Source organism: Xiphophorus couchianus, chromosome 21, assembly GCF_001444195.1.
Source record: "Xiphophorus couchianus chromosome 21, X_couchianus-1.0, whole genome shotgun sequence".
Classification (NCBI taxonomy): domain Eukaryota; kingdom Metazoa; phylum Chordata; class Actinopteri; order Cyprinodontiformes; family Poeciliidae; genus Xiphophorus; species Xiphophorus couchianus.
In genome coordinates this window covers 13,655,797-13,677,596 of record NC_040248.1, presented here as the reverse complement: position 1 = coordinate 13,677,596, position 21,800 = coordinate 13,655,797, and the positions used below count along the sequence as shown (strand labels likewise).

General features: G+C 37.5%; 1 protein-coding gene across 4 annotated transcripts in view; it reads right to left on the bottom strand.

The window, feature by feature from the left end:
- Positions 1-21,800, bottom strand: part of sema5a (sema domain, seven thrombospondin repeats (type 1 and type 1-like), transmembrane domain (TM) and short cytoplasmic domain, (semaphorin) 5A) — a 152,520-nt gene that overhangs the window by 45,703 nt on the left and 85,017 nt on the right. For all 4 annotated transcript variants that reach the window (XR_003593883.1, XM_028005263.1, XM_028005266.1 and 1 more), the window contains exons 8-14: positions 21,386-21,671; positions 19,583-19,718; positions 14,752-14,956; positions 10,811-11,018; positions 8,804-8,921; positions 4,605-4,786; positions 3,199-3,342 (exon numbers count right to left, since the gene is read on the bottom strand). Coding sequence is in view for 3 of the 4 variants with exons in the window: in XM_028005263.1 (XP_027861064.1) it covers positions 3,199-3,342; positions 4,605-4,786; positions 8,804-8,921; positions 10,811-11,018; positions 14,752-14,956; positions 19,583-19,718; positions 21,386-21,671 (1,279 nt within the window). In the remaining variant the exon portion in view is untranslated. The remainder of the gene's footprint in view (positions 1-3,198; positions 3,343-4,604; positions 4,787-8,803; positions 8,922-10,810; positions 11,019-14,751; positions 14,957-19,582; positions 19,719-21,385; positions 21,672-21,800) is intronic.

The following is a 21,800-nucleotide window of genomic DNA, read 5'->3' as shown; positions in this document are numbered from 1 at the left end:
TGGGAACCCGGTGCATATCAAGAACAGAATTTTCACAACTGTTTTTGGCAAAAAAAAAAAAAAAAAAAATACTGACATGGAGCCAGTTTCTCATGGCATTCAGACTGGTGATTTTTAACTTTTCCTATTTTATATATGGCTTACTTCAAACAACAGTTAGTGGTGGAAGTGGTGGTGGAAGATTTCAGACATAGTAACAAAGGCAAAACAAATGGGTTTTTTTCAAGTGGATGCATAAATGTGAACAAAAGTTAATTTACATATCCCCGTGTTGCCCTTTTAAACCCATATGCCTGAATCTAGTGAAGATGGATGTTGTTACTTTTAAATCACCTGAATGCTGCCTTATTCATTAAGATGTCACATCTCTTCATGTGATAGAAGCAGAAAGAAGCAGCAGGGCTACCTTGCAATACAATTAAAAATTTTAAAGGTCATGCTTTAAACAAAAGGTTTGGTGATGCACTAGCAAAGAAACTAATACTAATAGTTTAATAAATAAACCAATACCAATGGCATGATATTGCATATTTGCTCTGTGTTTTATTGGGATAGAAATACACTGCCAAGGGTAAATATTGCTCCAATGTCACCTTCTACCCTGATATTCTATCAGAGCAGGCCTGAATATCACGACTCTAAGAGGCCATATGTAGGGCAGACATGTCCCATTGCTACAGAATCAGTGAAAGAGCAATCATTGCATCCTATGCTGTATACTTGGATACTATAGCTCTGTTTGGATTTATGAACATTCACTCACTCTGCATGCTGAACGCTCAAATCAACTCCAATTGATAGACGCCCAAACTATTTTTTTAATTCGTCTGCTGCTGTTAATACTAATTGACCATTTGATTTGACCAACACTAATAGTGTTCAGGGAAGTAAACTTTGATGGAAAAGTTACTGCAAATGCAATGTATGGTGTCTTAGCAAAGTAAAACATTGTGAATTTTCCTCCTTTCATCCCAATAAACCTGTATTCAGTATACAAGAGAAAGGAGGGCACACAAAAATCAACATAAAAATAAAAATGGCTGGAATTCATATTTTTAAAATGTACTTCAATTCTTTAAGCTTAGACCCACACAAATCAGTTTTTAGATACACCAACATACATAGCAAGATAAGACACAGTGTTAATGGGGCTTACGTATTTACTCTTTTCTGCCATCCATTATAGTAGCTTATTTGATTTATCATGTTTGGTATCATTTATGAGCTTTCCTAACAAACTTGGAAATAAATATGCACCTAATGTCTTTTGCAAAAGACCTGGATACCTATTGGCCTCTTTAAGGGTTATCTGTTTTAACTTAGAAATCATTTAACCACTGATTTCAATGAATTTGAGGTAAATAAATAACAAAATCAATAAAATAAAGAACAAACTAACAGACTATAACAGCTGATCTTTCAATTTTCAAACTGATTTTAAATTTTAAAATTTAAGGAATCCTGTAAACATCCCCTTCCAGTAGCAAGCCTCTCTGACTTGTTTCATATAACTGAACAGAGTGACTACTGAGCCTGAGTATTGGAGATGGCACAAACGGGATTAAAACTGAGGGAAAAAATGGGATGGTAAAATCGGCTTCTCTTCTGCGGCGGTTTTTAGAGCCAGTCAGCTGTTTTTTTGTTTTTTTTCTATTGTATTTTTTTCAGTAACTGGGCTGTGGCGGTCACTCTGTAATTTTTTTTTTCACTGTTCCAGAAGGCAAAGTGTATTACTCAAAGACTGCTCCTTCTGGAGCTGCAGTTTGCCAGAAAATAGGTGTGAGGTTGCACAAGAAAGAAAAGGAAAAGAAAGTTAAAAAAAAGGTAATTAAAAGATCTTAAAGTCCGTCTCTAATTACCCATCTTGCAAAATCCACTTTCTGTTACCATGGTAATGGTTTATATGCATTCTTCCTTTGCCTGTACCAGCAGATCTGTAGTTATTTGCACTTTTTCTGTCTACAGTTTTGTTTCACAGCAGGGTGATTAAGAAAATCCACAGTGATTTTTTTTTTTGTGTAAATTCCATCAACATAAAGGAAAGAATCTCTATTGATACAACTGGCTTTAAGATTTACGTAAAATATTGTGAATATTCTGTGTTCAAATATAGCAGAAGCTTTCAAAGCTTTTTCTGAGTTCTTTCTCAAGTTCAGCCAACTGATGAAAACTTCTTGACAGCCAGAACAACCAGAAGAAAAAAAAAGGCCTTGACCTTTTCTAGCCGTGTTGCTTTGTGCACGTCTCCTTGTGCTTCTTCACCTGCTTTCAGCTTCAGTTTTTTGTATCTTCAAAAGGTGCCTGGAAACCATGCAAGCATCTTTTAAGAAAAGGGTGACTATTTTCCACCAAAACTTTAAGTCATAGAATGGTTTGTGTCTGAAAACCAGATAATTATCCAAGCGAAGTCCTACCGTGCACCTTCTCTAATTGGCTGTCAAAGAGTTGAACAAAAGAAAGGGCACAAAGGACAAAGAAAAAGGGAAAAACTGCAACCAAATACAGGCTCCTTTACTACTGGTTACAAAGTTGGGGACTGCTGCTGTTTGTTCGATCTTTTTTTCTTTTCCATCCACCTTTGTTCAACACGTATGCCCTTTAATCAGTACACAATGATGAAAATACAATGCTGTGCATAAGTCAAGATTTCAATATTAACCCCTTAACTGTCATGATCATGACACGGGTGTGCTGATGGAACGACCCATTGACTTATGTAAGGATTTTGAGGGTGTCAGATAAAAGGGTTAATACAAAACAATTTTAATATGTATTTTTTTTTTGATTTTTTCATTTAGAATAAAGCAGTATTATAACATTTATGTAAACAAGTACTTCCCAAAGAGTCAGTGGCATTCTTCATGCAGTAGAGGATCAGATGAAGAATTTTTACATTTCTGAGATCCCATGTGAGGCTTTTGATGACTTTTCTTATTTTACCAAAGGCGTGATTTTAAGATATAGCTACATTGCTTTATGTAGTTCTTTTTTAAACTCAGCTTCTGTCCCATCTTGCTCACATTTATTACATTAAATCCTTGCAAACTATGATGTCTTGTTCTAGACGGAAAATGAAGAAACTAAAGTCTGGAGATCACCCTTAAAGACCACAAGTCAGTTTTCATCGAGTCAAACGGTATTTGCAGTTGTTTAAAACTTTTGCATATTACTGTAGAAGAGGAGGATTCCGCTTCTTACCTTTCCTCACGATTCTGGCCAACACACACTCTCCCACCGTGGCGAGGTGTTGGGTTGCTGCAGGAGCGTTGACGCACCTGAAAACCGATGCCACAACTGGTGCTGCAAGGGGACCAGGAAGTCCAGGGAGTCCAAGCTCCATTTCTATGATGATACACAAAGTAACATCAGTCTCGGACATTCTCCAGAAAGACAAATAAAATATCAGTTTCTTACATTTATTCGGCCTTGGTACAGTACTACTAACTTGAAGAATAATGAACATGACTTGAACTTTCTGACTCAAACACAGTGGTGAGTAAAACTATAGTTATACAACCACTCTCACATACAAATGTCAATATCGTTCAGAAAAAAAAGATAAAATACACAATGATGTTTCATACATAAAATAGAAACACAAAACTCAAAGGAGTAATAAAGGTCCTTGGGGAAAAATGTCTACAGTTCTTTTCTAGAAATGTCGCCCTATATATTTAATCTAGGTGCTAGCAATTACAGAATTCAGTCCTCTTGAGTCCTGAAGATGGTGTAGTGGGCTGTAAAAGATTCTGATTAGATGACCTCAAGTCAATCAAGCAAGCTTCCATCTAAAGCTCTAAAGGTAAGGTCAAGTTTATATATATATATATATATATATATATATATATATATATATATATATATATATATATATATATATGGATTCTAAAACTGCCTGGTAGCCACTGAAATAAAAAGTTACAAATTCTTTTGTTCTTCTATTTAAGAGAACTCTAATAGTCCCAGGAGAGTTTTGAAGATGCCCTTTCTCATTTAAAACAAACATTCCTTAAAAGAATAAAAAACTGTTTCTAATTATGTTTGAGGTACAAGTTCCAGGTACAAAGCTCCTTTAAATATGACAAAAAACTGAGACTATTTCTAGGAGAATCTTAAAGAACCAAGTGATTGTTTTTAGGCCACTGTCTGGTGGAACACCTGAAATTTCAACTTTATATGATTTTAGCTGTGATTGTGACTCAACCTCTTCTTAACATAGGTAAAGAAAGTAATTAAAGAGGGTTCGAATGAGTATTAATTGTTCAGAAGCAGGTGAAATTATCATGTGACTGGAAACGTAGAGCCGTTTCACTGGAAGCAGTTGAAAATGTTATTTTTCTCCATGCACGAGGTAAGTTGGAAAGCATTAGTTTCTCTAAACTCAGTATTTAACTCAGAGTGTTAAACCTTTAATGAGGAAGTGTGAACAAGTTCCAATGTTCAATCAACACTTGTAAGCACAAAGTAACAGAATGAAAAGGTCACAAAAAATAATTTGCATGGTGTTGATCTTAACGACTGGGTGTGAGGCTATAGGGATCATATCTGTTAAATTTTTACAATATTTAAAAATTATAAAGAAGAACATCATCCGAATAATATACCTGGAACAGTTGGCGACTTCAACGCTGATCCCATAGCACTTCTGGCCACCACACTGAGGGGTGGGGTTATCGCAGGCTCTCGTCCGACACAGACAAGCACCTGAGCTGCCTCCATCATTGTGGGTGCAGGTGGACCAGCCAGACCAGGCACCAAAGCCCCCATCGACTGTAACATTACGGACCTGTCAGTGACAAACAGAACCAAAAATAAAACACTTTGAATGTCACGTTTTTTTGCTTTTTTTCTCAGAAATGGGTCATTGCATCAGTGTGGCTTTCAGGAATATGCTGCTCTGGGAGATCATTGGTACAGAAGGGTGGAAACAAAAATCAATTTTCCTCAAATAGATGCAAAAAAAAAAGAAAAAATCCATTACATCGTCTGCTGAATGTCAAAAATTGAGCAGTTGTCTGCTATAACCATAAAGTAAGACAGAATCTGCTGCATGCTATAATGGAATTCCAAAACAGAAAAAGAGAGACTCGGAATATGCACATTCATAAAACACCAATACATGGAAACAAAATGGGGCCTCGTCAATGAATACATGAAGCAAAACAGAATCAAACTGGAAGGATCAGATATTAGAAGAGCAAAAATTACAAGCGTGATGACCTGGTTGTAAGGGCCAATCGACAGATTCACCACTGAAGATGCTATGAGCCCGGGTTGGTGGAACATTTCAGGATAATTTCAAAATGCAAAAGCATCATCACACCAGCGGAAGAGAGCACAGTCATTATCTGTTTGGCAGAAGCCTGGCCTCTGCTCTTATTGGTAATTGAATTTTGCTGTGTGCCTAAATGAGAAACGCTTGGACCGGGCACACAACATCTGCAACAATGGGCAGCCAAGGAAGCAAACAGCTACACAGATGCAGCCAATAAAGCCAATATTGCAGCATCACTCAGGCTGAAAGTGTGAGTGATTTGGTATTTGTGTATTGTCTACTGAATTATTTACTTAAGGTTGTACAAGATGTAATATTCAATAACTGATCCACACTGCATGGCTTTTATAAGGAAAATAATCATAATTTACTTTAATGTTTATATGTCGGAAGAGAAATAACAGAGTCTAGATATTATATAAAATCTAAATCTATAACAGATTCCAGTGGCAAAAGAGAGGCCCATTTCATTTTTACAAAGTTTAACATCACACATGCAGAATAGGAGGCAAGAGTTCAAAAAAGCTGTCAGGGCTGTCAATTTTACTTGAATCAAAATATTAATCTGGGATTAAAACCTCCTTGACGGGCTAACAGCAAAACTGCCTTCTTTTAAAAGTAAAACGTCTTTCACCACAGATATAAGACTGTAATGCCAGATGGCACTTGTGAATTCGTTGGTGAAGCACACATCTCCTATCTCTGCCTACACAACACTTCTCAGTATGCAAAACCTTGGCTGGCTTTTAACTTTAGACCATCACTTTGCAGAAGTATGCAGCCGAACAGACACTAAGCCAGTTATATAAACTTTTGCACACCGTTAATGGACTCATAGGGTGTGCAAGTGTAATGGTGATTAAAGAAATGTTCCATTATTTTTTTCTTTTCACATCTTGTTGATTAGTTATTTTAAAAAGATATATTTATTTTTCTTGTCTGGACTTCAGTCTCTGCATAATATGTCTATTTCTTGTTCTCAGTGATACGTTTTAGAAATAATGGAGCAATACTGTATTCATCCATTAGTGTTACAGTATCAACTCAGATGATTGACATTTACAGGCATTTTTTTCCCCCGAGAATACACTAGAGGGACTATTTATCCCTTCTGCCTAGGGATTCCTTTGGTTTACCAGAATTACGTAGCTGTTTCTGTTTAGGAGAAAGTTGAAAATTTTAGTCCTGGACCTAAAAACTCTTAGCCTGGTAAAACCCAGCCCCTGGTTCTGCAATTAGATTTAAACACAGTGTCTGAGGAGGTGTGTGAAGTCTTGGCTGTAGTACTTTTTTTGCCATCTCTTTACAGTTCAGCATGACCTCAAGATGAACTGACTACAACATCAATTTCTGGGAAAACTGGTAACTGTATCACATGTTTTCCACTTGAGAATAATCTTTCTCTCTGGTGAGTGACAGACTTCAAGTAGTGCTTTTAAATCTTCCCAGATTGACAAGCAGTGAAAATTACTTTCCTTGGGTCTGTTGATGTCTTTGGTGGAATCCTAACAATCATGTACTCTATGCTCCATCCCGGCAAAGTGTAAACCTTCTGGTTTTAGACATGTGCAAAATAGCACATGTCTTAATTAACTTAAGACATGTTAATGTCTTAATTAATAAACTTAATTTGTTTATTAGGTTTAATCAGATTCTATGTCTTTAAAGTACAAAGTTACCACTGTTTTTCCATTTTGTTTGATCCTAATGATAGGGGGGGAAAATCAATACAATAGTAGAAGGATATGGCTGGCTGCATTTTGCTTACTGAAGTTGCAAGTAAAGAACAGCTTTAAAAAATAGGTTGTGATTTTCTTTTCTGATCCTTTTCTATAGATGACTGAAATGTTATTAAGAATAATTCTCGTAGAGAGGAGACCGAATATTGTTTGTGCTTACGATTTATGCTAAGATAAGCATATAGTGTCTAGAGTCAAGATACATATTTAATAAGCCAACATGAGTGGTATCAGTTCCTCTGTCCGTATTCCATCCAATAAATCATATTGCAGAAAGATAAAGTATTTTGAATAATGAAAAACATACAGTAGAGTTTATGTTTTCCATTTGTTTTACTGTCTTTATTTAAACATAGCTGTTTATGCAAAGATTATTTATCTCCAAGAATAAAGGATTTTTCCTCAGAGGCTTGAGAGTCAAATATTCATTTAAAGCTCCGATGTGCTTTGCTTGTCAATAAGGTCCACATGAAAGACAAAGGGAGTTAATATCTCTCAAACAGAAAAAAGTGTGATAGACTGTAATATGTCCCTAAAGGAAGAGAGTGAAATGTTGCTGCAAGCTTCTGCATAGATAATTCACTTCAACTAGACAGACAGCAAGCCTATAATGTGTTCTTCTATCCATCCATTTTTTTTGTACCCGCTAATCTTCGCAAGGTCATGGTTCCGATATCCAGTGATCACTGGGCGTGAGACGGGGTACGCCGCCAGTTTTTCACAGGGCACCATAGATGTATGCAGGACACACACTCATGCAACACACACACACACACACACACCCACACACCCCTGAGGTTGGTTTTGAATTGACATGCATTCTTCTGGAGTGTGGGGGAAACCCATGGGACATGGAGACAACCCAAACACGGATGACAAGAAAGACCCCAGTCGGAATCCAAGTTAAGGATCTTTTTGATGAAAGCCAGGACTCTTAACAACTGAAGCTGTTGATAAAGCTATTGTTGTAATACTGTCTTTTTTTCCAAGTGAACTACTCCTTGTTCAGTGCTTTAGTGTTTACTTATTGGTCTTGTGATAATTATTATGGTCAAACACTCCAGTTTCACAAGATCACTGGACATAAATGAAGATCACTGTCCCAGATGCAATCTGCAGTCTGATTTTTTAAGCTTTGTTTACTCATAACGGCATCTTCATCTCCGAGTGGCCTTTTAGACCATGACGATACCGGACTAGTTGTGGTGTGAATAATGATGCCCTCTTACAAGCGTTATTTGGTTGGCTCTCACATTTTGCATGAAAACATATCCTTCACAGTTTATCATGACATGATCTCGAGTTTTATAACCTCCCTAAAGCTGCAGTAGGGAGTTGCAAGAAAACAGAGGACTTTACAAGTCCTTCTCCTTGCTGTCTGCTGTGTTACTGCTCTCAGAGTAAGAAGAAAGGTTATGTATCTTTTTAGACATATGTAAATATCAAGTTTCAATTGCATGTAAATTTAAGTGCTGCAACACAATATAACCACATAGATGTGACAGAATTTTTGCTAAAGAATATTTAAACTAAGCAATCCACATCCCTCTGCATGCTTTATCACCTATAATTGTGAGACACATTTTTATTAAAGAATAAATCTGATCAGCAGATAATGGAAACTTCTAGTTATTGTACAATAGCAAAGCCAGCTTGTCTTTGCTTTGCTCTAAAGGACTAATGTGCAAATCCGTTGACATTTCAGTTAGGATTTATGCAGAAATATGGGAATTACAAAGTGCTTTATGCTGTGTTATATGGAAAGATCATAGGGCAGACTCATACTCACTGGACATTTTGTGATGCTCTGCTCCCACTGGCTCATTCTGACACTTTCCTCGAGGGTGGTGCATTTTTTCAGCAACAAATCCCAGCCACAATACGGGTCCCTGGCTCCTACGCAGGCTCTAAAGGGTAGGAATACAATGACCCTATTAGAGAGGTTTTGTGAGTCTGTTGTGTCACACAGATGTCTGTGCCTTAGAATGGCATAGATTCAACTAGATAGAAGGAGACAATTGATGAAGGTAATAAGTGGTGGTTTCAATGTCTTATTAAAGTATAAGAGGCAGCAGAGATTGGATGGTAGCAGAAAGTATAATTGAACATGTCAGAGGAGAGAAACAGACAGAAAAAAGAAAGTGACAGAACAAATGAAAGTACTATTAAAGCTAGGAAAAAAATATGTAGCATTGCCCCAGAATGTAGAACATGATCATGCATTGGGCCCGACATCATAAAATTCTTCCTTGATGAAGTGTACTGACTACATTTTCAACATCAGCTCATTCAATGCAAGGATATTTCAGTATATGTATATTGTGGCATATGTCTTTCCAGTAACTGCAGCACATGGTTTGTTGAGAGTAATAAAGCTACTCTTTTCATATAAAGACAAGGCTGTGGTGACAGTGCGGTGACATATCTTCCGGCCGCAGGCATCAACGTTGCATGACATGCCCTGGTGGAAACAGTGATTTTTTTTTTCTGAGAGGTTTCATAACAAAGAGACAGAATATAGTCACAATCTAGAATGAATGAGTAAGAACCAAGTGATTCACATGCTTTAGTATCCATCCCAGTGACAGCTCTAAAAACGAGAAAGGGTTGGTGCTTCTGTGTAAAAATGATGGTGCTGTATTATTATGTGGCTGAGGAAGTGTTTGGGCCAATATGAGAGATGACAGATAAAATTCTGCTTCTTGTAAAATCAAAGTCATACACAGTATAAGTAAAAAGGTGTAAAGTGTATACTGCACAGTACAAGGACAGTACAAGGAAATACTTTACACGTGATTGACATTTCTCAAAGTCCTTTTTCATTGAGCTTAGATAATCTTTAAATTATCTGAGCAACAACTTGGGCATTTTTTAGCTGCGGGCCATTATTGTAGATATGATCTGAAATTGATGCCTAAATTATATATCACTTGCATCTAGTTGCATTTGTAAATAAGGAACAAGAGTTCACATTGTGCGGTATTGCTCCACAAGAAATAAAAAAGACAAGATGTGCCACTCTATAAATACAAGGTGATGGTAGAACTGAATGACACGAGATGAAAGAAAAAAACATCAGGGTCTATTTTCCTGAGGGGCTCGGGGTCCTCCAAATTATGCATCCACACAACAAAACCACAAAAAAGGCATCATTCCAATATTTCAAGTCTGTCTCTGAAAGTAATGTCAAAGATAAAACATAGCTATTAGCAACTGATTTGTGTCCTTGGTGAAGTTTCTTTTATCCGTTTTGTCTGTTCTAACTTTTTCAGCCTTCATGTAAAAAGAGAAATAGTGAATGTGATGAAGTGACTGCATTATGCATTACAGAGCAACGGCTGTAATATGATGCATTAAGGCTGCGGTGTGCAACGGTAACGGTGCAACGGAATAATGAAGGTGTAATTTGTCAGCCAGTGATAGATAGGATACAAATCTTGATTGGCTTTTACACCCAAGTTTGGCAGTATTTATTCAGAGATGTGGCAGCCTAGAAGACAGACAGAAACTCAAAATATCTGATTTAACTTCGGAACGCTGCACGAGGCAGAAAGCACATGGTTTTGCGCATGGGTCAATCAGCTGGGGAGGCAGTCAGAGGACATCCACAAGCACCTCCAGTGGATCAGACAAAGCTGATTTGCAGGATTTAAAATTTTAGCACAGGCCTGGTACTGTCAGATAAAAACCATCTTATGAAAAAGAAAACAAAATACAGCTTGAAAACTTTGTTTGCACATTTGCCTTTGACAGCTCACATTGAGATTAATAGTGTTTTCTTTGTTCACGGACTCACTCTCTGCTCTTGTGGTAGCTGCATCTCTTGAGCGGTATCTTGATGACCTGGTCCCTGAAGCCCACGTAAAGCTCGCTGCGGCTGTGCAGGATCAGCAGGCTCCGAATCGGCTGCCTCTTCCTGGGCGGGAACAACTCGATCTCCTCCAATAGGCAGCTCCCCGTGGACTGGTTGAGAGGAGACAGCACTTTTCTGATAGTGCCATAATCTGGAAGAGAAAGTGGGGAGAAGAGAGGATTATGTCACAAAGAGGAAAGAGGGGCCGATAATACACAAGAGAAAAGGTAAAGTAATGGGGGGAAGAGCAAAAGGAAGGGCAGGATAAGAATAACAGAGAGTTTGAAGAGGAAAACCAACAAATAATGTATGCTGAATGGGAAGAACTACACTCAACACCGTGAACTACAGAACAATCGCTTCCTTAAGGAGGCTGTGGAAAGAGGAATAAAAGAGAAATGGGGCTGGATGTACAAAGCCTGGTTAAAGCATCAATATGCAGCACTGCAGACATAACGAAAGAGTTGATGAGGCACCTGAATGCATGATTTCTGGCCTACTTTTTCTTAAGGGAATATTCTAAGGGATGAAGCTGCTTTGTAGCTATAAAAGAGAGTGAAATGTGTGGAAAAGTGTGGAAATCTGTGTCACCGTGAATGTATTCTGACCTTTAATTTTGTAAGGTAGGCCCAGAGAGACACACTTTGAGGCAAATTTTCTTTTGGGAAAGCTAAAACAAACATAATCCATTATACTTGCAGTCCCCTGGGCGAGCCAAAGGTAATTAGGTGTACAGTGGAGCCATAGGAAGAAGTGCAAAATGCTAATAGGTAACTTAAAGGCATGAAATGTAAAAGTTAAGTTTTGCCCCAAGCAGTGTGGTCAGTAATGCTGCAGCAGCTTGAGGTAATACATACAATAAGAGACTTGAACCTTTCAGAATAAAAACCTGTTTTACTGTTTTTTTGTTAAACTTCTATGTATTTGATTGGGATTTTATGTGATGGAACAACACAAAGCAGTGACAGTTATGGCCTTCATAGAGTAACAAAAAGAAAGCCAATGTTGAAAAGAAAACACAATCATTTATAGCACGATACTATCAGCAAACTATAAATGATTTCCCCACAATAATAAACTTGGAAAAAGTTGCTCTGGTCGGACGAAACATCACCTTGAACACACAATCCCTCTTATGACATGGCAGCAACATGGCAGCAACATGTTGTGGTGACTGTATTTAGCAACGGCAGGGAAAATGTTTGCAGTTTAAAGAAAGTTGGAGGGAACTAGACACAGAACAGTTCTTCATGAAACCTTGTTTATGGTTGCAAAGGACTTTACACTGCGACAGAGTTCTGCCCTTTAACAGGCACATGCAACCAGAGATACACTAAAAAAGATTAGATCGCAGCATATCAATGTGCTATGCATGAATGAGCCTAAGCCCATACAAATCCATGAACATTTCATCCAGTCTCAATACTTTGCAAAGAAAAATTAAAATAAATTAGATTCTCACAGCTGCAATTTCACCATGAAGGGATTTTGCAAAGTATTGATCCAGAAGGCTTAACACAAAGGCATTCACTATTTACATATTTAGTTGTGTAAAAATCTTTCTTCTGCTTCACAGTGATTTATTTGATTTTATTTTGTTCTATCACCTTAAATTCCCAATGAGACATGTTGAAGTTTGTGATTGGATTATGAAAATAAATGGTTAAAGGAGCGTAAATATTTTTACAAGACAATGTAAGGGAAATTCAACTTTAACTGTTAGAACTTGATTTGTTAAAGTACATTTGCTAAGTTGTGGCCAATTTAGCAAATGATTTTTTTTTTTTTACTTTAGCAACTTGTATGCTTACAAAGTTGTGTGCAGAACTTTATTTATAACCCTTCTGTTAAACTGATTGAATTTAATTTTGTTTTTTTTTTGTTTTTTTATTATTACACTATCCTGGTTCTTATTTTCTTTTTTAATAAATTTTCTTTGTGTGGCAGAATAAAACGGCTCATTCTGAAGCCTAAAATATCTCATACTGTCCTATTATCTAATTTGGCATGTATTAAAGTGCTGCTGTGTTCATCTGGAGGCGTGTACTTTAACGTTTCAGATTCTTTATTCCATCAAATCTACTACTGAGAAAGAAAAATGAGCAGCAGGAAATACTAAGGAGGCTGAATAACAGCTTCACTGCTCTGCTCAGCAAGCTGCACGGTTGTTTGAAAGAACCTCACACTTCGACATCTTTGAACTCCCGGCTGGAGCTATTAGATTTCCCCACAATGGCCCCAATCAGTGAGGTGCGTTTAGGCGTTAATAACAGCGTGTGATTAGGTACAGTATGAGTGCAAGCCAATGGCCCTGGCAGGGGTTCAGATGTTTTCATTAGTGTCTGGTTAGTGTCTGGGGAACTTGCAGTGTGGGCAGCTCTGGTTCAGTGCTGCATTGATCACAGTAGCATGCAAACAATGAGAAGGGAGTTTTTGAGGGAGATGCCAAGCAAGGAGGAAGTGAACTGGAACAGATTGCAAGTTTGTGTGTGTGTGAGAGAGAGGGCGTGTACATATGCATGTATTATACGATATGTGAAATATCCTAAAATAACACCAACTCTTTAACAGGAGGATCATGTTGCCATTTCCCAGCGGGCTTTTTTTGGTACTTAGTAGAGCAAAGTGGGTCACTGCATTCAAAATTCTGCTCAGCACACCTGTTTGTCGCCCATGTTACATTACAACAACTCATCAAATAATAACAGGTAAACTGGAGACCTTTTGTTGCCATTTTCTGCAACTTGCCAAGTCTAACATCATCGCAGGATCACACCAGTTTGATCAAACAATGTACTGATAAGCAGATGGTGCCAAACGTACACATCGGACAGAGTAAATGTGTAATGACCGCACATGTGTCATTTGCCCACCGCTCGTCTCTTTTTAGACATGACTATTGGCTGTTTTATGGTGCATACAGAAGAGGGATTACATTTTCATGAAAAATGCTTCTTCTGTTATCTATATGTGTGCATTTCAGTGACTGCATGAGGGTTTCGTAACATATGTGGAACATGTGTAGGTAAAAGGTCATGAAGCTCATGTCAAAGCAAAAGCTTTGATGTCTTGATGTTGATACAGATTGACTGGTATTGTTCTTCTTCTTACGAGAAACTTCTTTCATGTGCAGAGTGCATTTCAAGGCCTTTGAGCTCCTAGGCCTTTTTGTTTTTTTTAAGAACCATCAATATTCACAGCAATAAAAGTAAGGATGAATAAAACACTGAGACAATGTGCGCATTAAGGTCTCAGTCTTGAGCAGTTCTACCGCATGCAAGTAATTATACGGTTAGATTCTGTTCACTATTTTAGTTACCACAAAATTCAGTGTATTTCATTGTGTGTGTGTTTTTTTTAAAAATATCTCCAAATTAGTCAAACTGGATGTTTATGAATATTAATTTTGAAGTCTTGCCCCAGTTTCTTCTTTCAGTCTAAAAAAAAATATATATATATATTCATAGCTATTATAGTATGTATAGGTAGAAGTGATTACAATCCAGTCACTTTTGCCTTTCCTTCAACAACATAAATTTGTGTAGAGCCACAAAATGTGCATTGCCCCTCAAAAAAACGTTGAATTATTTCGTTTTACGACTATGTAGTGCAAAGAATTTTGCTTGCATTTCTATTTTTTGATTTAGGGACAAGTGTGAATGTCAAACATCAACAGGAAAAAGAAATAAGTGTTCCTATTGGATGAAACCATGAACAACAACTTGTTCCCATATTTTAAAAACTTAAAAAATATAGTAACCTTTCAAAAACAAAGGGACGACTGCGTGAGTTTAATTCTAAACCTAAAAGAACAACTTTCTCCTGTACTACTGACACAAACAGATTTTCTTATTAGAAAAAAAAGGTTGTTCTGAGGTACTTACCAGTGGCCAAATAAATGATGTGGAACAGTGTGTCTTTCCCTTGTACCACATCCACTGCTATATGAGTGAAGCGCACATTGTCTTCCATGAAATAAGGAACAGGGACCACTGGCTGGACCACCTCATGCATCAGCAAAAACTTCTGTGCATCCTGCAGGTTTCTTTGAGTCAGGTTTACATAGGAGCCAGAGTTGATGGTGCCGCACTGTACAGATGGAAAAAGTTTGGAAGAATATGACATTAGACTTCCATTACATTCATAAAAGTCTAGGGTTTTAAGGATTACAGGATAATATGCCTAGGGATTTTTTCAGAAATAAACCAAGACATGGAAATTTAAGGGAAGGAGTGATTAAATGAACAAGTAGGATCATTGCCTCTAAGTTGGTTTGCTATCCTCAAAACTTCAAGGCTTTGTAGTCACAGAGTTTGATGGGAAGAGACTGAATGAGTGATTCACTGAGTGGGTAGTTATCTCTTTTATGAGATTTCTCACTCATATCCATGCATATTGCTGGTAAGCTTTATTGCTACTTGGAAAATAATATTTCCGGATTGTGTCATTCTTCAGCTCAGAAATGATAACTTCAAAACGTGTCTGAGACTTCATTGTTTTCATTATTAATATTTTTAAAGAGACTCACAGGGAATTTGTATCAGTCAAAGATGGACAAGCAATGATTTAGTAGTGAGGAAATCTGTTGTCACAAAGTGACAATAAATAAATGCATTTTTCTGGCTGTATTGTTTCATTCTGGAGACAAGTTTTGATTTCTTAAAGGTAGTAAGATTCATAGTTATAATCTAAAATGTTTAATACTTAAGACTAAGTTTATCCAGGGGTAGTAATTACAAATGCACATCAATACTACTTCTAATCATGAAATACAAAAAAATTCCCAAAAGTTAAATCTATATTTTTGGATGTATCATGGTAAAATGTCAAAATTTAAAACTGGACTGTATACTTTTGGATGGCACTGTCCGTAGCTAATGTTTGCCTACAAAAAGCCGTTTCCATGATATGATGCATCTGGTGTGAATTTTTTCCTCTTCTAAGTTGAGAGAACAAGGTGCAGGACAAAGCCAGCATAGCTAAGGGAAAACTGGGAAACTAAAGCTAACCAAGCGTAAAAGATGTTCCATGATGAGCTCAGGATTTTGAATTGAGGCATCTTTCACAAAGAACAGGCTTCCACCAGAACACAGAGCAGAGAAAACAAAAATACGTCTTGTATGGCAATTACACCACCCAAAACAGACTGCTGCGGTTTTAATTATAGCATTGTATTGCATTCTGTCATCTCATACACCTTTTTACTGCTAAGCTGAGGCTGAACTCTGGCTGGTGATTTGTTCCTAGGAGACAAGCTTCAACGGCAGCATTATGGACACGTTATACAGATCAATCCTCGGCCTTTAGTGAGCTGACAAACGACTATCATGAAGGGCTTCTAGTCTGGTGAACGGATCAGTGCTCTTGCAAGTTCAGAATGTGAGAAATTGCAGCCCTGAAAGACTACAAGACATTCAAGACTGTGCTTGCCAGTGTCTCAAATAATCATCCTGCCCCTGGCGAAAAAAATATGTTGAATGTTTGCAGTGTGGATGTTCAGTAATACAAGTCTAAAGTTTCCCTTTGTGGTCTGCTTTTGCATTGTGTGCAAGGTTGCCAAAGCATGTGGATGACAGAATTTTACAGAGTGTTTGGGTCTGGCCACTGAGGCTCTATTACAGGGAATGCACTGCAAAATTGATGTTATGAGCAGAGTCAAGGTGAGGGACACAACCATCATTTGGCTGAGGGCCCATCCAACACTCAGCTGTCTCCCCCTCTCATCATCAGTGCAAAGTGCCCTGCCAGGATGACATAAGTGGCACTCAGAACCATGGTTGTTTTACACCATGTTTTTGCAAAATGGCAGTGTGTTTAAAATGTCTTCCAAGTATCGTGGCATTTCATTTTAGACTCTGTTTCCTGAGTAACTAAACGTTCAACACTTGGCAACACCTGATCCCAATCTTTGTTGGATTTGCTGAACATTGCAAAGGACAGTATTCATACCTCTTGAGATTTTTCACATTTTGCTCTTCTTGGGCTTTTGGCTATGTTTGTTGTAAATGCTTCAATCCCTATTTTAAAGGCCTTCTGAACAAAACATTTTAGTGAAGTTGACTTGAAAAGAAGAGTTGCATTGTTTTCTCAGTACATGTATTGGTTAAAAATGTTACTTACAGTTTGTTTAAATGGTTTCTTTGAGGTAAAATAAGCTTCTAGTTAGGGATATTTTCCTTGTTATGGTAGCCTAGGATCTATATGTTTTTAATGAAAAGATTAAATACATGGTGGAAATATACATATATATATATATATATATATACAGTATACATATGTCAATATTAATTGTTATAAATATCTGTCTCCTTCTCCATCTAGACTTGTTAGTCTCTTATTTCCCCTACATCAGGCAGGGGAAGGAACTGTGGTAAACCTACTTAGCTTTCTCAGAGTGAAAAGGGTTAAAAACAAAGGTTTGCTCAAATTTATAGGATTTTATTTGTAAAAAATGTTACAACCTATGTGTCATTTTCCTTCCAGTTTTACTCTGCTCTGTGTACTTTCACGTAAAAAGCCATTATAAGGTGTCAAGGTTTTTCACCGTAATATGACAAAATATGAAAAAAAAATTATGCGTTCTGGACACTTTTGTCAGGCACTGTATAATGTTACATCATCCCAAAAGGCTAACCAGGAACCCCTTCTCTCAAAAAATAACTAGTTTTAGTTTAATTCTAGTTTATTTTCACAATTCAAATATGATAACAGAATTGTTTACATAACTGTTTATCTGAACTAGAGGCAGGCAGAATTATAAACTTATTTAAGTCTGCCCTCTTTGTTGTATACCTTACTAAAAACAAACAAACAAAAAAAAATAATTTGCTTTTGCCTCTTAGTCAAACTTAAATGCTTCTAGTTGTGTGGCTGAACAAAGAATGTTTTTTAAATAATAATCTATTATAAAATGACCCAATATAACACATAGGCAGTATTAGTAGTAATGCACAAAGAACATGACTCATTGCCTGAACAAACCCTGCAGGATCAATCGGTGTGTTTCAAATGAATGGAGGGATTTTCTCTGCAGACTGGGAATTAGGCTCTGAATCAATGACCAATATGCGTGCATGTGTGTGTTGAGGCATCTCTCCATAATCACAATTCTCCTCACCTGGCAGGTCCATTCCTTCTTTTTTGGGCAATGTAGCTGTACAACAAATGTATTTTATATGTGATATGTGAGCTGTGCGGTTATTGTAGCTGCTTGATTTTTATAGATGCCTGTTGGTGCCTGAACTTCTGTGAAAGTGTATGTGTACTGGCTTAAGAAAGAGCTATAAATCTTGCGCTTGTAAATCTCAACATTGACAAATGCTTGATGAAGATGTCACTGAAACCTAGATAAAGTGAGCATTGGTCCATTGGAAAGGAGCAAACATTGTACCCAAGCTTAAGTCAGGAAGATGGGGGAAGAGAGGTGAGACAGATCCATGTTTATCCTCGAGAAGCGTAAAAAAATATGGAGCGCAGACCCCCCCGATGTGATGTTCCTATAGCACATTGAAGGGCATAAATTTGCAGTCAGCTCTGACCAGATAAGGAAAATTGATTTTCATGAAGTTTGTTTTTGCTAAACTAGCTGCTGACAAGCAGATATAACAATGCATGACGACAGAGAGTTATATTCCATGTCACAGATTTATTGGTGTGGGCGCATGTGTGTATGCAGCATACCATCAAAGCTTGCACCTTTTTTTCCCCCCTTCTGAGAATTCCTTTCGCCTTTTCTGCATGAGCAACGCCATTATAGATAATGCATGTGTTAGTCCTCGATTGAGGGCTCTTGCATATGCTGGCTCAGGCGGCGACATGATGGAGGCTGGTGATGAGAAACGTCTGAGAAAGCGAGGCAAGTGTCACCCACCGGTGGCCACACCTCATAGGGAATTCAATTCCTCATGGAAAGCCAGGTGGATTAGCTCTCTCACTATCTGCTACGCCTGCAAAAACCGAGAGCCACTTGTTCTGCTAATAACGCATTCCCTCTGCGTCATCACTATGGAATGGTGCCTTAAATCAAAATAAGATGCTTTCCATACACCTTCAGGTTTTAGGGTAGGGCATAAACATAAATTACCAGTGCAAAATAAGTTAAGTTTATTAAGGGCGACTCCATGAGATATCTTCAAGGAATGAATGACCTATACAACAGAGTTTATAATGAGCAGTCATAATGTGCACGATTGTGAGAGAAGACACACTTAATAGATAATTAGAAGAAATTATAATATGTGAAGAGCTTCCTCTGAGGTGAATGGGTGAGGAACGCTTATTCTTCATTAAGTGTGCAAAAATGTCCCTCTTTTGATAGATTGGTCCTGATTTCCTAATCATATCAAAGGTGAGCACTGGGTTGTCTTTTGTTTTGGTTTAATCTTCTTATCAACACTGAAACATCCCTAATATGGAGTTTACATACGGACCTCAAAAGGTTTGAAATGCAGAAAGAAACATTAACCACACAAGGTTGTCATAAAACTGATTTATAGTAACATTTTTGTTTTGGATGGACTCTCTTAAAAACTTCCAAGATATCCTGCATAAACAACTCCAAATTTACAGAAAATGCTTCTAGCATTTTAAAATCTTTTAGAGCTGTGTAAATACTATGGTAATTTTTTCCAAAGGTTGTCACACCATTAGAGTCTAATAGTGGCCCATCCATAGTGGCATAATATGATACCTTATGAATGAATACACATACATTACCTGAAAGTTTGGGTTTGGGTTGGGGTAGGGCAGCCAAGCCGATCGTGAGTTTTCCTGGTACTTAAAAGGTCCATTAAAAACCTGGGATATGGCACTGAGATTGAAGGCGCATACTGCAGATGCAGCAATGCTGTTTCTGATGGTTGAGAATAGAAGGGAAAAAAGTGTAGACAGCCCCTCAAAAAAGGAAGGAGAGTGGAAAGAAAACAAAAAAAAAAGATTAGGATTATCAAATTTACAAAAAAAACCTCAACTCAACGTGGAAGCACATCAGATTTTGTATGCTTTCATTAGGATTACCTCAGCATGTTGGCAACAACAATAAAAATCAAACCCTAAAGAGACAGACACCCTCTGCATCGCTCGTGACTGTCATTATTAGACTATAAATCCAGCAACAAAGCACAATTAAGCTGCTTGGCTTTTCTGATTAACGGTATAGATCTCTGAGCTGAAATACAGCTTTGACTTTTTAAGCTGTCAGTTTCAACAAGTACCGGTCGCCTCGCTTGGAAGAGAAAGTAAAGAATGAGAGCATTAACTCTCGACTCAAACTGCAAGACTTTGGCGATGTGAATTATAATCCAGTGCAGCTGTTCATTAAGCTCTGTGCCTGTAGGGGGAAATGTTTCCAATACCCTTCAAATGTTTTTGTTTTTTTTTCTCCGCTCCATGAAGGCGTTGACTGTAAAGAATTGATTACTCAGCTTTAATGATAGGGCAAGTGGCTGTACAACAGTTTAAATAACAGGAAATAAGAAGGAAAAGAGAGTAAAACAGAGGATTAAACACTTAATATGAGATTAGATTGTAAAAGTGGCACATCCAATCAGTCATAAGAATGTAAAAGGCCTCTCATATAAAGCATGAAATGTATTCAAATTCAAACTGTATATTAGTACGGAGCAAAATTTATAATACTCTTCTCAATCTACAGATATGTACATACAGATAAGACTATTGTATGAATCAGATCAAACATTTACTGTTTTATATCCAATAGAATTAGCAAGATCTATCATTACTAAAAAAAAAACATTTACTGACGGACTGTCAGCTTTTTAGATGTTTTTTTATTTTACTTTCTTTAAAGTAAAAAGAAAATCGCTGAAATTTAATTTTAACTTGTACAACTTGGTTCATTGTTCATTAATGATTATGTTTGTTACTTTCCTTAAACCACATTGTAACACATTTGGTGGTATGAAGGTCCATTTGAAAGTCTATTTGTGCTGAAAAACCTTAACTTCCTCCCCAATGTTCACTCTAAAGGACACATCTAACCCAGCACTTCACTGTTTTGAACTGCTGCCTTCAGGCAGACATTATCTGTCCCAAAAAGCAAGAACAAGCAGGTTGTTAAATAGTTTCTACCTGTAAGCTATTGTCACTTTAAGTGCTAACTTTAAATCATAACCTAATGTGCAAATTAATCTGGAGCACCACACTGAGTGCAAACTGCTGCCATTTGCTTTTGTGAGTGGCAAAAGCAAATGGCAGCTTTGCCATTTGCTTTTGCAAATGCTATTGCTATTTCTTGAGATAGCAATATTTTTATTGCTATGTCTTGAGATGCTGCTTTACAAGACGTTTTTACTAACAGTTCCATCTATTTTTGTTATGAATAAAATATTAGCTGTACCATCCCAGAGAGGATGATATTCTAAGGCTTGCAAGCTAAAACTATTTTCCAACCAAATGTTCTCTTCACTTCAATCTATCTTTCATCAGAGTATAATGGAGGATGTTTAGGTTTAGCATAAAGTTGAACGACTGAGAATTTGGTCATGCACCATTACTTACACATTAGTTGTAAAAATGCCATACAGCAGCTCCAGCTCAGGCAGGTAGAAGGTACCCTGCAGCTCGTTGTAGTTGAAGGGAATTTCTCCTGGCCTGGAGCAGTTCAGCCTGGCTTTCATGAAGGTGGTCCACGTATCCTCCAGCAGAAATCGGCCACCGATGTCATTCTTGCACACACGTCCGGCTCGGGAAAACACAGTCCTGCCGCAGTCATGCTCCACCGCATTTTCTCGGAAGAAGAAGTAAGTGAAGTTGCCGATGTCATAGGAGGAGACAAAATTTGGCTCTGTTGAAAAAGTGGTGGCAAAAATGAACTGGACAGAAAAAAACGACCCAGAAAGAAAACTCGATGACAACCAGGAAAAAAAGATGAAGTGCAGACAGATGAAGAAAAATACAGACAGAAATATATTTA